General features: G+C 42.8%; 2 protein-coding genes and 1 long non-coding RNA gene across 17 annotated transcripts in view; all 3 read right to left on the bottom strand.

Moving 5' to 3' along the window:
- LOC116056993 (scavenger receptor cysteine-rich type 1 protein M160-like) overlaps window positions 1–15861 on the bottom strand; it is a 1012348-nt gene that overhangs the window by 750509 nt on the left and 245978 nt on the right. The gene's annotated exons all lie outside the window — the stretch shown is intronic.
- The window catches only part of LOC116058664 (zinc finger protein 37-like), a 65051-nt gene that overhangs the window by 38863 nt on the left and 10327 nt on the right, over window positions 1–15861 (bottom strand). For 3 of the 6 annotated variants that reach the window (XM_035999061.1, XM_035999059.1, XM_035999060.1), the window contains exons 3-6: window positions 13408–13695; window positions 10712–11236; window positions 1580–1619; window positions 1143–1312 (exon numbers count right to left, since the gene is read on the bottom strand). In XM_035999061.1, the coding sequence (XP_035854954.1) occupies window positions 1143–1312; window positions 1580–1619; window positions 10712–11236; window positions 13408–13695 (1023 nt within the window). Of the gene's footprint in view, window positions 1–1058; window positions 1313–1503; window positions 1620–10711; window positions 11237–13407; window positions 13696–15861 lie in introns of all 6 variants that reach the window. The other 3 variants (XM_035999062.1, XM_035999065.1, XM_035999064.1) reach the window with 3 other exon arrangements.
- LOC118494630 lies at window positions 8732–10617 on the bottom strand. 4 transcript variants are annotated; one of them, XR_004896756.1, is made up of 3 exons: window positions 10460–10617; window positions 9956–10123; window positions 8732–9703 (listed from the first exon to the last, which is right to left on the bottom strand). It is a non-coding gene; the product is annotated as an uncharacterized LOC118494630 (long non-coding RNA). The 4 variants fall into 4 exon arrangements; XR_004896755.1 differs by lacking the exon at window positions 9956–10123 and adding an exon at window positions 10124–10375 and having other exon boundaries at window positions 8732–9955; XR_004896754.1 differs by having other exon boundaries at window positions 9956–10375.

Here is a 15861-nt window from a genome sequence, read left to right on the forward strand (position 1 = left end):
GAAGATTTCCAGAGCTGATTACACTCTCCAAAACAGCCTGATAAAAATAAAAACATTCAAGACTGCAGTGGCCACAGATAGTTGATTAGTGTCTATCCTCTTTGAGTTCTCATATGCTGTATTAAACCTGAAGCATGACAGAATATTTTCCCGCCGGTCTTGCAAACGTACGGCTCCTAACCTTTGTGGGCTCTTCTCACGTGTTTCCGCAAGGTACTATTAAGTCTGAAATCTTTCCGCACTTTTGCAGGAAAAAGGCTTTTCATCTGTGTGGTAGGGCTGCAACTAACGATTATTTTCATAGTCGATTAATCTGTCGATTATTTTCTCGATTAATCGATTAGTTGTTTGATCTATAAAAATGTCAAAACATGGTGAAAAATGTGGATCAGTGTTTCCCAAAGCCTAAGAGGACGTCCTCACATGTCTTGTTCTGTCCAAAACTCAAAGATCTTCAGTTTACTGTCACAAAAGAGAGAAGAAACTAGAAGATATTCACATTTAACAAGCTGGAATCAGAGAAATCTTATTTTTTTTTAATAAAAAAATGACTCAAACAATTAATCGATTATCAAAATAGTTGGCGATTAATTTAATAGTTGACAACTAATTGATTAATCGATTCATCGTTGCACCTTTACTGTGTGGATTGTCATATGCTTTTTTAAAGCTGTACTCTCATAGAATCTTTTCCCGGAGGTGATGCAACCATACGGCTTTTCACCCGTGTGGATTCTCATGTGGACCAACAAGGTACAACTCTGTCTGAAATGTTTTCCACGTTTTGCAAGAATACGGCTTCTCACCTGTGTGGATTCTCATATGGTTCCTATGTTCATCACTACGTCCAAATTCTTTTCCACATGTTTTGCAAGAATATGGCTTCTCACCTGTGTGGATATTCATGTGCCTATTAAATGCTGAAAGATGACAGAATCTTTTCCCGCAGGCCTTACAAACGTATGGCTTCTCACCTGTGTGGGTTCTCATGTGGATTTCCAAGTGAGTTTTACTTATTAAACCTATTCCACATGTTTCACAAGATAAATACTTCTCACCTGTGTGGTTTCTCAGGTGTCTCTGCAAATATGAATTATACTTAAAGTCTCTCCCACATGTGTCACATATGAAAGACTTTTTACCTGTTTGAGTATTAGGGTGAATCTCTGTCACGTTAGTGTTGTCTACGTTGTTGCTGTGACTTCTGCTCTTGCGTCGTCTCTTCTTTGGTTCTGGCTCTGCATTTCTAGTTGATGCTGAGTCTCCATGCTCGCCTCCTTTCTGATCTTGGCTCTCAGCTTCATGAGAGTTGTGAGAGAGGAGCTGGTGGTCACTGTTTGCTTCTGATACCACAGAGGTTATAACTGGCATGTTGGCTACAGACTCTTTCTCTGCTGCACTTAGAGTGTCCTCATAAGTAGGAGTCAACATAAAGGTATCAGTCTCCTGCTTCAGTACAAGCTGCTCTCCCTCCTGACTGGGGCACAGTTCCTCCTGTTCCTCTTTAATCTGTGGAGGCTCTGGGTCCTCTTGGTCCAGACTGGAGTTCCTCTCCTGAATACAGAGCTGCTGGTCTGAGAGAACCTCCTCCTCCTTACAGACATGTTGCTGTGGGAGCTCTGCAGGGACAGACAACAAAAGAAATAGGATACTACTGTTATTGGAGAAAAGAACAGAACACAAAACTTTAAGTATAAATCAGCATTTCAGAAACACCTGAGAATCCACACAGGTGAGAAGCCATATTCCTGCAAAACAGTTTTTTCTTGCACAGCTATTTTACAGCGGCTCCATCCGGTGCTTAGTACCGCCCATGACGATTGTGATTGGTTTAAAGAAATGCCAATAAACCAGAGCACATTTTTCTCCCATCCCAGAATGCTGTGTGACTAGCCAGACCTTCCTCCGCTCCGCAGCATGTAGATAGTCTGGCAAAAGCGAGACTACTGTAACGTTAAGGTCTGGTGCAGTGTCCCTCGAAGCCGCAGGTGCAGGCTTACCAAAACACTGATAGAGTGGAGTTTGAGCTCACTTTCGTTTTATATCTCATACAGTCTATAGTGAGCCGCATTAGTTCATTTCAAATTTGCACAGAGAACTACCGCCAAGCAACTGTGTTGTTGTTCCTAAGGCTACGGTCACACCGCAAGCCTTAATGCCTAATTCTGATTTTTTTGCTCAGATCCGATTTTTTGTTTGGCTGTTCACATGACCTTTTAAAATGTGGCCTATATCAGATTCCAGTGTGAACTGTTTGTGGTTTTGAAATGACCCGCATGCGCAAATGTTCCAAGATGGCGCCGCAGAATGGCGACACGGTGTGTTGGAGCGCTCTGTTTTGTTTTGTTTTGTGTTTTAACTTTGTTTCTTGCGATGGTACCCGTATCTCATTCACAAGTGAAGAGCTCGTGAACTTCAGGGCAACAACACCATCAGACTTATTTCCCACTTTTCTTCTCCCTTCACTGGAAATTTTGGACATTCTGGTCAAAGGTGCGCTCACCTTTGCTCACGCAGCGAAATGCCGGAGGAGAGGGAAACGGGCCGGTGCGCTGGTGCGTCTCCGCTAACGAGGATCACGCACACCGTTACCTGGAATATTCCTCTCTAACGTGCGCTCCCAGACTCTGCGCTGCAGCTGGCAGGCTTCCAGCTTTTCAGAGCGGACAGAGACACGGACCTCTCCGGCAAAACTAAAGGTGGAGGAATCTGTTTCTACATCAACAGCGGTTGGTGCAACGACGTGACAGTGATCCAGCAGTATTGTTCTCCTGACCTGGAGTATTTCACCATAAACTGTAAGCCTTTTTATTCACCCCGTGAGTTCCATTCATTCATTCTGGTCGGTGTTTACATCTCACCGCAGGCCAACGTGCAGGACTCGCAGCGCATGCTCGCGACCAGATACTGTGTGTGGAGCGGACCAACCCGGACTCCCTAGTTATTGTCCTTGGTGACTTTAATAAAGGGAACCTCACTCATGAACTCTCTAAATATAGACAACATATTAAATGCCCGACCAGAGAGGAGAACATTCTGGGTCACTGTTACACCACAGTCAGGGACGCTTATCACACCGTCCCCCGTGCTGCATTGGGACACTCTGACCACGTCATGGTCCACCTGATCCCCGCCTACAGGCAGAAACTAAAGCTCTGCAAACCTGTAGCGAGGACATCAAGGAAGTGGACCAGTGAGGCTGTGGAGGATCTCCAGTCGTGTTTGGATTGTACTGACTGGGATGTGTTCAGGACTGCTACCAACAGTCTGGATGAGTACACAGAGGCTGTGACGTCATACATCAGCTTCTGTGAGGACTGCTGTGTTCCATCAAGCACCAGGGTGAGTTACAACAATGACTTTAGCAAGGCAGCGAAGGAGGCTAAACATCGGTACTCTGAGAAGCTCCAACACCAGTTCTCAGCTAATGACTCTGCGACTGTCTGGAAAGGACTTAGGCAGATCACCAACTTCAAGCCTAAAACCCCCCACTCCTTCAATGACCGACACCTAGCCAACGACCTGAACGAGTTCTACTGTCGATTTGAAAGACTAAAGGACAGTCCTGACACCATCCCCCACGACACCTCCCTACAGCTACAGCCACTGTGCATCACCTCCACCTCGCCCACCTCAGCAGGGTCCTGGGCCCCCCCACCAATGCCCTCCTTAAAGGTCCCCTCCACCCCCCCTCCCACCTCAGTGACGACTCTCTCCATTCACGAGAGGGACGTCAACAGACTCTTTAGGAGACAGAATCTCAGGAAAGCTGCTGGACCGGATGCTGTCTCCCCATCCAGCTTGAAGCACTGCGCTGACCATCTGTCTCCAGTGTTCACAGACATTTTTAACACCTCACTGGAGACATGTCACGTGCCAGCCTGCTTCAAGACCTCAACCATAATCCCTGACCCCAAGAAGCCAAGGACCACAGGACTTAATGACTTCAGACCCGTCGCCCTGACCTCTGTGGTTATGAAGTCCTTTGAGCGCCTTGTGCTTTCACACCTCAAAGACCTCACCGACCCCCTCCTGGACTCCCTGCAGTTTGCCTACAGAGCCAATAGGTCTGTAGACGATGCAGTCAACCTGGCCCTCCACTACATCCTCCGGCACTTGGACTCCGCAGGAACCTACGCCAGGATCCTGTTTGTGGACTTCAGCTCTGCCTTTAACACCATCATCCCGGCTCTGCTTCAGCAGAAACTCTCCCAGCTTGGTGTGCCTGACTCCACCTGCAGGTGGATCACTGACTTCCTGTCTGACAGGAAGCAGCATGTGAAGCTAGGGAAACACGTCTCCGACTCACAGACCATCAGCACCGGATCCCCCCAGGGCTGCGTTCTTTCTCCTCTGCTCTTCTCCCTGTACACCAACAGCTGCACTTCCAGTCACCAGTCCGTCAAGCTTCTGAAGTTTGCGGACGACACCTCCCTCATCGAACTCATCTCTGATGGAGACGAGTCCGCCTACAGGTGGGAGGCTGACCACCTGGTGACCTGGTGCAAGCAAAACAACCTAGAGCTCAACGCTCTAAAGACAGTGGAGATGGTTGTGGACTTCAGAAAGAACCCAGCCCCACCTGCCCCCATCACCCTCTGTGGCTCCACAATTGACACTGTGGAGTCTTTCCTCTTCCTGGGAACTACCATCTCCCAGGACCTCAAGTGGGAGCTGAACATCAGCTAACAGCTAACACTAAACGGTGTTAAGTTTGACTGTGTTTTAGCCGTTGGAAAAACAAAACAGACGGTGCGTTCAATGAAACTGGTAAACTACAGCCTCGTGGTGCCTTTGAAGTTATTGTAAATGTCCTTTTCCCATCTGGTGGTTGTTTTTGTCGTTCAACAACAATTTACTAGTGAAATCAGTTATTGTTATACATTATTATTAAATCATTTAATTTTGACCATATGGCCTTAGCAATAAATAAGCCGTTCTTTAATGTCACCAACTGTTGTTCATTACCCTTTTTTTTTTTTTTTTTTTCTTTTCTTTTTTTACTTTCTTAAAAAGGTTCAGGCACCGTTAATTATGTATGGGATTAATTTCGATTAATTAATCACAGAGTATGTAATTAATTAGATTACATTTTTTAATCGATTGACAGCCCTAATTTTAACCAATACTTTTCCATGACTTTTAGGCAAATGTCCATGACTATGTATTCCTGAAAATGTCAGTCGACATTATACAATAAGAATAAAAATCTGTGTTAATGTTTACCCTCAGAGGTTTAACAATCAAATGAATGATTTATGTGGTTCATAGTGGGGGTCGTAATATCGCTCCATGAATAGAACGGTGAGGTTAGGACAACGTGAAATACATTTATTAATCACATATTATTATGCTGTGTAAAAAAAAAGAATCCATGACTTTTCCAAAACTTTTGTGCATCTTTTTATGTTTCCAAAACCTTTCCAGGCCTGGAATTTGCATTTTTTAAATTTCATAACTTTTCCAGGTTTTTTCTAAACGTATGAACCCTGTTTAGTTGTCTGTATCTGTCTAGTCCATGCTAATGTCCTGTATAAGTGTCTCTGTCTTCATGTGCCGTAACTGTGTTCTATGTTCTAGGCTATGTTTCTGCAAAACAGGAACCTGCTGGAAACCAGTTTTTAAACTGAGTCAGGCCCGTTTAAACTGCAACTTAATATTACTTTTAATCCTTTCCTGTATAATAAATAAAATGAATCCTCAGGCTTCTGTAAGTGGGAATACGGAAATCCTTGACCTTTCCTAGTGGCTATATGGCATATACCTGCATATCACGTAGACTACACCACTGCACACAGTTAAGCTTAAGGATTTACAGTCATTCATTTTCATCCATCTGGCCCAGTTAAATGCAACTTAATGTTATACAGTACATGTAGCGGGGGTCCCTACTACTCTGTCTCTCTTTCAGCTAAGGGGTAATTGGCAGAGCTGTTTGGTAACGAAGTAGAACTACTTCACTACTCTACTTAAGTACTTAAAGGCTGTATCTGTACTCTACTGGAGTATTATTATTTTCTCCTACTTCCACTTTTACTTGAGTACATATTTTCGATGAGTTTAATACTTTTACTCCGATAGATTTTTTATGTGCTGCATGGTTACTCGTTACTGTTGTGAATTCCTCACGCTACGGAGACTGTGTGTGTGTACGTTAGTTACGTAATTTACGTAAGAAATCCCCGAGATTGCGCCGAGTTTCTTTTCATTACGGTTGCTCGTTCAGAAGTCAGAGACGATGTACGTTTGTACTCTATTATCCTACTATTGTTGCAGCAGATTAAACTATTGCTGAGTTGTTTCAGTCTGCAGTGAATCCTGAATGTTAACCGTTTGACCCTGTGAAGTGAAGCTTGCTAACTTTCCTGTACATCACACTTGTTACTAGCTAGTGTGTGATACGATAATTGTACATTTTATTTCAGTATTTGGTAATATTTGTTATTTTTAATATAATATATTTAATATGTGTTAATTCCTTTGGCTACAGCCTTGGCTAAACATTTGACATAATATAAACAATATGATATTCAAACTTTTGACTGCTTTCTTTAATAACTAAATAACACAATACTTGTACTTTTACTTTCAGTACTTGAGTAGTACATTTTAAAATAAACTACTTGCAATACTTAAGTACAAAAAATGTTGAATACTTTAGTACTTCTACTTAAGTGTGGTGCTTAAAGAGCACTTCTACTTCTACTCAAGTCACTTTTTTGATAGAGCACTTCTACTTTTACTCAAGTCTGGGTCTCTAGTACCTTATACACCTCTGGTAATTGGTCTAAAAACTTTGAAACCACTGAGCTGAAAATGTAGTTGATGACCTCTGAAGTAGGCAATTGCAACAATGCATTTCATGGGTTGTAGTCCTTCTTTTCTAACAGTTAATAAGTTCTGTGTGCTATAATCTGTCAGATATAAGCCTCATGGTTGCTGTTTCTGGCAGAAACAACCTTTCAATCACAAGGTAGGAGCTGTGATCACTTTTTGGCAAATGGAAAAAGGACTGGATGGTTCTAATCAGGGCACAGGGCGCTCCTGCTGACAGTTAGCACTTGTTGGCACAACAGGGACTCCGTAGCCATCTGTGGTTCTAACCATCGTTCCGACAGCAGCGGGTAAACTCACCTATCCTGTGTAACTTGATTTCTGGTTTCCAAACGACATCCAACAGTCTGCGCTGCCGAGCGATCTCTTCCTCGTACTCGACGATAGTTTTTTCAACAACTCGGAATATTTCTTCAGCAGCAGCAGTTAGCCGCTCGGTGACAAACTCTCAAACACTCAACTGAAGACATTGTTGCTTAGTTCCAGCTGAAAGAACCATCTGCTCTACGGCTACAATACCGTCTTCAGCTCAGTCAACAGCAGCATGCAGCTAACGCTACGGGCAGCGCTGTCGTTTACTTCCGCTGGGGGTCACACTGATTAAGGTCCGACGGTGGAAGTGAGGAAGCTTTTCTTTCTGCTTTTAGCTGATGGCATTTTATTTAAACTTGTGTATTTAACATCAGCAGTAAAGATGTACAGCTACCTCGCTTCTTTCCACAAGGACAGCTGCTCATTTCGGCATTCATTGAATGCTTCTTTGCTCCTGCTCCGTCCTCCTCTGGTTTATTCCGGGAGCTGATTGTTGGAATAACACTGAGAACTGGTTGTAAAAGTCAACATGAAGCTGAAATATTGAGCTGGAGTGTATGCCGGATTTTAAAATTGAATACAATGGTCAAATTGGATTGATATTCCAAGTCACATTTTTCATATTTGTCGAGTTGTGGACGCTTATCCTAATGTGTTCAAATTGATAAATGAGTTTGGTGAGTCGGCTTTTTCTAAACGGGAAAACGGGCTATATCTGCTTAAATTAACGTAAGACAGCCGGCCCCTTTATCACATAAACACCTATGAAGAACACACGTGTACAAATAATTCAAGTTATCATGTTATTGTAGTAATTTTTGTATGTAAACAGTGTTTTTCTCTTCTCTCTTTCAGCAGTTCCCTGAACGGCCGTTACAGAGCGGTCAGACAGCGACACTCAGTGGCAGCTTGGTGGAACTGCAGCTGCTACTTCTTAAAAAACAGCAGCCAGGGGGACGGTTTCTCTTCCTTCTTCCAACAACAGTTCAACACTAAATAATAGCATCAAATGACGTGTAACCCTGTAAAAAACGAATAAGCAGAGGTGTAAGAAGTCTATCGATTATTTCAGTTGAAATACCACAGTGTAATTTACGATAATTCAATTGAGTACCCCTGAAATCAATCTGTCAATCAGCTGTACTCAAATACAAGTATACCATTTTTAGATTATGTATTGTAAAAGTGCAGGATCTTTTCTTTTAGGATTTTCACAGTCCAATCGGTAATCTATTTTTTTGTTCCAATAAATCCTTTGATATCTATCCTTTAAAAAACAAATCCTATAATAATCTGTATCCCCTTATAAAACAATAATTTAGTTCTTTGTAGGACTTGTACAGTCCTGATGAGCTAGGATACTGTATTAAACATAAGGGTCTTGAAGAATCTAAAGTGAGTCAATGGATCACTGTCATTAAATTGAGTTCCTCTGATAAAAAGCTGTGATTCTTGAGTCCATAGAAACACTGAACTGCTGCCTTCTGTTGGTCAGAATCTACAATTACCAAGAGTACATGGGATGGATCACAGAGGATTATCTTTCCTACCACTGGTCAAAGACACACTGATGATTATGATGATCTTTCTTTAGCAGTAACTTTTATTTTGATGATACAGGAAGTTTCCCAAACCATTCAGTCATCACATAGCTGATCACACTCTCCAAAAAAACAATCAACCATTTGTCATTTATCAAACAAATATGCAAAACATTTGGCCAGAATCGTGTCAGACACAAAAGCTAGTGTATAAAAATAGCCAAAAGGCACTTAAACAATCTTAAACTGTAATATAAACTGATGTCAGTCACTCAGAAATGTAAAACCTATCTCAATCTCAAATCGGTGTGCACCTTGTTGCTGCGGTACCTGGTTGAACGACAGGTTTCCTCTGAACGGTGTGAAACGTGTGCAACAGGCGTTGAGTTCTGTTTTCTCTGGTTTGGTGGGCGTGTCTCTGGTTTATTGGCTGTCCCAGGTGACAGCCAATCAGCAGAGACGTGCCTGTAAACTTGTGGTAATAAAAAGGCAGAGGGCACACAGCAGGGTGTTCAACGCACCCCCGTTTCAGTTCAAAAGAATCTGTTGCTACATTAAGTCGGGCCTGAATGTGACCCTGACTTCCTGCAAAGATGTGCAGGAGGCTTCATATAGAACTATCAAATACTACTCGAGGTACATGGATTTAAATCCTTGTAAAACTAAAAGTGATTCCGAGATTTGTTCAAAATATTTAACATTCAGTAACAGAGATGTAACTACTGCTAAAGTATTTAACTGAGTTAAACAGGTCTCTCTGAGAGTTTCAGCTCGATGGTTTCTCCTATCTATGTTGATCCTCAGGTAACTTTTCCCACAATTGCTGCAAAAATGTTGCTCCTCACTTCTGAGGGTTCTTGTCAGTTTTGACCATGAACCACTAGAACTTTATAATCAAAATTCAAAGGATCAATATTAGATTAGATTCTATCCTCTGTGGGTTCTCATATGCTTCGTTAAACCTGAAGCCTCACTGAATCTTTTCCTGCAGGTCTTGCAAACGTACGGATTCTCACCTGTGTGAGTTCTCATGTGGATTTCCAATTTATCTTTACATCCAAACCCTTTTCCACATGTTTTGCAAGAATATGGCTTCTCACCTGTGTGCGTTCTCATGTGGATTTCCAATTTATCTTTACGTCCAAAGTCTTTTCCACACGTTTTGCAAGGATAAGGCTTCTCAACTGTGTGTGTTCTCATGTGGATTTCCAGGTGATGTTTACGTCCAAAGTCTTTTCCACACGTTTTGCAAGAATAAGGCTTCTCACCTGTGTGTGTTCTCATGTGGACCAACAAGGTACTACTATACCCAAACCGTTTTCCACACGTTTTGCAAGGATAAGGCTTCTCACCTGTGTGAGTTCTCATGTGGATTTCCAATTTATCTTTACATCCAAACCCTTTTCCACATGTTTTGCAAGAATATGGCTTCTCACCTGTGTGTGTTCTCATGTGGATTTCCAATTTATCTTTACGTCCAAAGTCTTTTCCACATGTTTTGCAAGAATATGGCTTCTCACCAGTGTGGGTTCTCATGTGGACCAACAAGGTACTACTATACCCAAACCGTTTTCCACACGTTTTGCAAGGATAAGGCTTCTCAACTGTGTGTGTTCTCATGTGGATTTCCAGGTGATGTTTACGTCCAAAGTCTTTTCCACACGTTTTGCAAGAATAAGGCTTCTCACCTGTGTGTGTTCTCATGTGGACCAACAAGGTACTACTACACCCAAACCCTTTTCCACACGTTTTGCAAGAATACGGCTTCTCACCTGTGTGTGTTCTCATGTGGATTTCCAAGTTATCTTTACGTCTAAAGTCTTTTCCACACGTTTTGCAAGAATAAGGCTTCTCACCTGTGTGTGTTCTCATGTGGAGCAACAATTTACTATTTTGCACAAACCCTTTTCCACAGGTTTTGCAAGAATACGACTTCTCACCTGTGTGGACTATCAGGTGTGTCTGCAATGCTGAATTACACTTAAAGTCTTTCCCACATGTGTCACATATGAAAGACTTTTTACCTGTTTGAGTATTAGGGTGAATCTCTGACACGTTAGTGTTGTCTACGTTGTTGCTGTGACTTCTGCTCTTGCGTCGTCTCTTCTTTGGTTCTGGCTCTGCATTTCTAGTTGATCCTGAGTCTCCATGCTTGTCTCCTTTCTGATCTTGGCTCTCAGCTTCATGAGAGTTGTGAGAGAGGAGCTGGTGGTCACTGTTTGCTTCTGATACCACAGAGGTTATAACTGGCATGTTGGCTACAGACTCTTTCTCTGCTGCACTTAGAGAGTCATCATCAGGATTGAAGTTCAGAGTCTGACCTTCACTGTGGTCACTTTCCTCATAAGTAGGAGTCAACATAAAGGTATCAGTCTCCTGCTTCAGTACAAGCTGCTCTCCCTCCTGACTGGGGCACAGTTCCTCCTGTTCCTCTTTAATCTGTGGAGGCTCTGGGTCCTCTTGGTCCAGACTGGAGTTCCTCTCCTGAATACAGAGCTGCTGGTCAGAGAGAACCTCCTCCTCCTTAAAGACATGTTGCTGTGGGAGCTCTGGAGGGACAGACAACAAAAGAAATATTATACTACTGTTATTGGAGAAAAGAACAGAACTCTTGTTCTTTTTCTTGAGAACATAGACTGTAGAAATGATCAACGGAGCTTCTGGTTCAGACGATAAAGGGTGCCGTTTGTGTCAGTATCTGAATAAGTGAATGATAACGGGTTGCCCAAGCATGTCTTCGCGGTCCGCCAAAAACTGATGAAATGAATTGTACAGAAACACATGGTAGGTGAACGCCCAGGCTCTGGGGCTCTCCAGCATACTGAACACACAGAGAACACTGCAGATTCAGATTTTACTAACAAAATATCATAATTAAAATGTAGAGTAAACATACACATCTGCCTCATGGTGCTGCGTCACGCGCCACCCAATCCGTCCCGTTATGAGAGCCAATCAGCAGAAACCTGCGTTGATCAACCACCAGAACCAGACCGAGTAGCAGAAACAGGTGGAAGGCAATGCAAATAAAAGAGAAATATATTCTTTTGTTTAACTACATTTTAGTCTGTCTTTTTTCAACGATATAGCAGTCAGTGTGTAATGACGGCGGTGCTGTCTCATCTCATCATTATTATCATTAATAATAAATAACCAAACCCAGGGTGAGTCTGAACAAGTAAGAGAGCTCTCTTTGCCTGTCAGCTAGATGACGTTATGTTCTGCTGTGTGCTTAGAAGTGGAGAATTTACAGCTCAAAGCAACTTTATATGATATAGTGTCTGGCTTTTGTTTGATATCTAGTGTCGGCATAAATAACTTTTTATTGAGTTGTCTCTCTAGCAAATGATCCGAGTGAATTTAAGCTGGACTTTTATTGTGAAGGGTAGACACAGAAGAGCCAGCGCAACAGTTTAGTTATTGTCATTTAGTTAATTTCACAGGAAATGTGAATGCACGCACAGGAAATGTGAATGCGATGCTAACCATGGCACTGTGTACATTAAAATAGACCTGACCTTGTTTTTGGGTGCTGTACGTGTTTTAAACTTAAACTTTGACCATCCCACTGGGTTTTCACTTCATCAAACCAAACTAGCTAGCGCTAGCATTAGTTGGTAATGTTAATTTAAGGGAAAGTTTGCAGATTTTCTATGTACTTTCGTATATGCTGATGAACAGCAGTTCCCGGAGGTCCGAATTTATCCACAGGTAAAACAAACCAGAGACCTAGGGCATTTAGAAGGTTTTCCTAGATATATTTACAATATACAGGGGGTTTCTGAGCAATTACCAGAACAGAATGGTGTAGAGCACAGAATATATCAAAGCATAAAAGTTTTTGTAAATGTACAGCTTCTCACCTGTGTGAGTTCTCAATTGGACCAACAAGCCACTATTTTGGCTGAAATCTTTTCCACGTTTTGCAAGAATAAGGCTTCTCACCTTTGTGGATTCTCAGGTGTTTCTTCAAACCTGAATTATACTTAAAGCAGCCATATTATGCTCATTTTCAGATTCATAATTGTATTTTAAGGTTGTACCAGAATAGGTTTACATGGTTTAATTTTCAAAAAACACCATATTTTTGTTGTACTGCACCGCTCTCTCTCACTGCTGCAGATCCTCTTTTCAGCTGGTCTCTGTTTTAGCTACAGAGTGAGACCTCTTTTCTTCTTCTGTACTATCTTTGATTGCACTGCACATGTGCAGTAGCTCAGATGTAGATCATGTCAGCTAGCTAGCTCCATAGACAGTAAAAGAGGCTGTTTCTACAACTTCAGTCAGTTACAAGGCAGGATTAGCTGGGAGACTTCTAAATGAGGGCGCACATGGAAGTAGTTCTTTTGTAGATTATGGTGAACTTGTGTGTGTTGTAGCAGTGCTTTGCTATTGAGAACGAGGTAGCATGCTAGCATTAGCGTTAGCATTAGCATGCTAACGCTACGAGCTAATGGTTGCGGTTAGCCTGCTCATTTCGGCTTGACGTCACAGGCCGTGCCGATTTTGAACAGCTCACCCAGAGACTGAAGGCAGGACACATAAGAAACTGTATCTCACTCTAAACAGCATGGATGGATTTTTTTTCAAAGTTTGTATGTGTGTGGAAGCACCAGAGACACAAAAGAACATCCCAAATCCCAGAAAAAGTGTTTTTTTTTTCATAATATGGGCACTTTAAAATCGTTCCCACATTTGTCACATATGAAAGACTTTTTACCTGTTTGAGTATTAGGGTGAATCTCTGACACGTTAGTGTTGTCTACGTTGTTGCTGTGACTTCTGCTCTTGCGTCGTCTCTTCTTTGGGTCTGGCTCTGCATTTCTAGTTGATCCTGACTCTCCATGCTTGCCTCCTTTCTGATCTTGGCTCTCAGCTTCATGAGAGTTGTGAGAGAGGAGCTGGTGGTCACTGTTTGCTTCTGATTCCACAGAGGTTATAACTGGCATGTTGAGCTGCTGGTCAGAGAGAACCTCCTCCTTCTTACAGACATGTTGCTGTGGGAGCTCTGGAAGGACAGACAACAAAAGAAATAGGATACTACTGTTATTGGAGAAAAGAACAGAACACTTGTTCTCTTTTTCTTGAGACCATAGACTATAAAAAAATAATGGACGGAGCTTCGGGTGGCCAAAAAGTGAAGCCAATGCTGCAGCTCATTAAAGGAGAACTCCGGGCAATTTTTACGTTAATCTTGATTGCTATACTTTTTTGAGTACTGTCTATAGCAAAAACCACGAGCCGAATTGGTGCTAGCAACATGGAGCTTCTGTAGCTAATGCCCAGAGCTCCCGTTAGCTAAAACTGCAGTTATGGGGGCATAAGCTAAAGAGTGCCTTTGTGCCTCTTAACAAACTCAAAATGCTATTAAAATGTCTGTGCAACATGAACAGGGCGCTTACATGACAACAAGATGCGTTTAGCAACTTAGCCATTGTTGAAATTCACATACCCTGTTAGCTGCTAGCTGCCGTCTGGGATGAGTGAGTGTGTTCAGCCAGGCTTCGGTAATAATCATCACGCTGCAGTCCCGTGTGTATTTGTAACATAAATATCCATTTAGTGTGCAATCCATCTGGCGTTGGTGAGTAGGAGTCTTGTCCGTGTATATCGTTTCCTTAGCCGGACTAGCATGCCCGGCCGGCGTCCCTGCTTCTGCTTCATCCCCGCCCTCCTGGCTTCACGCGGCCGACAACAATCCAACGAGCGCCCGCTGGTCTGGTGGATGGCTTCCAGAAGACCGTTCAAGCCTTCGCCGCGAAAAATTGTAGTTTATTTCCCCCTCAAAAATAGGTAATTGAGCACTGTAGTGGTTATGACCATATTAGTGACTATGTTACATGGAAAAGGACCAAATTATGTTTGTTCCTGTACAGTAAAATAGTGTTTTAGACGGCTAGCTGTAGTCTCGCTAAGTCCCGTGGGAATTCAGTTGTAGCAGGAAAAAGGTAAATAGTAGTGTGCAGGTTGGAGGAGCGTAGTGTGTGAAGAGTGAAGATCGGAGTTGTTCACAAGGGAAGAAGTTTGGAGTAACGTAACTGGAGAATATAGAAGATACTGAACACATGGAAGAGGCGTTTGAGTTTGATGGTCGTCCTTGGTCGACGAAGAACTAGCCTCACAAGAGTTGGAAAGAAGGAGACAGACAGAGGGGCAACTGGCAGATGAAGCATCTGCTTCAAGGACATGGATTTCGGGCAACTGGTGGTGTTTGTGTGGGTGTTGTGACCCAATGCCTACCGAGGAAGAAAGCCTGTGCTGTAAAGAGTGGGATCTCATACAGCCAGGTAACGAAAACTGTGTCACCTGTACAGAGGAATTTGCTATTTACCTTTTTCCTGCTACAACTGAATTCCCAGCCGTCTAAAACACTATTTTACTGTACAGGACCCAAACATAATTTGGTCCGTTTCCATGTAGCATAGTCACTAATATGGTCATAACCACTACAGTGCTCAATTACCTATTTTTGAGGGGGAAATAAAATACAATTTTTCGCGGCGAAGGCTTGAACGGTCTTCTGGAAGCCATCCACCAGACCAGCGGGCGCTCGTTGGATTGTTGTCGGCTGCGTGAAGCCAGGAGGGCGGGGAGGAAGCAGAGGCAGGGACGCCGGCCGGGCATGCTAGTCCGGCTAAGGAAACCACAATGATCGACACGGACAAGACTCCTACTCACCAACGCCAGATTGATTGCACACTAAATGGATATTTATGTTACAAATACACACGGGACTGCAGCGTGATGATTATTACCGAAGCCTGGCTGAACACACTCACTCATCCCAGACGGCAGCTAGCAGCTAACAGGGTATGTGCATTTCAACAATGGCTAAGTTGCTAAACGCATCTTGTTGTCATGTAAGGGCCCTGTTCATGTTGCACAGACATTTTAATAGCATTTTGAGTCTGTTAAGAAGCACAAAGGCACTCTTTAGCTTATGCCCCCATAACTGCCGTTTTAGCTAAAGGGAGCTCTGGGCATTAGCTACAGAAGCTCCATGTTGCTAGCACCAATTCGGCTCGTGGTTTTTGCTATAGACAGTACTCAAAAAAGTATAGCGATCAAGATTAACGTAAAAATTGCCCGGAGTTCTCCTTTAAAGTTGAATTCTCTCTAATTTTCCGCAGGCTCCAAAAAGCAGTCTGTTGACCCTACTTCTCGCTTAACTTAT

This window comes from Sander lucioperca, chromosome 2 (genome assembly GCF_008315115.2).
Source record: "Sander lucioperca isolate FBNREF2018 chromosome 2, SLUC_FBN_1.2, whole genome shotgun sequence".
NCBI lineage: Eukaryota > Metazoa > Chordata > Actinopteri > Perciformes > Percidae > Sander > Sander lucioperca.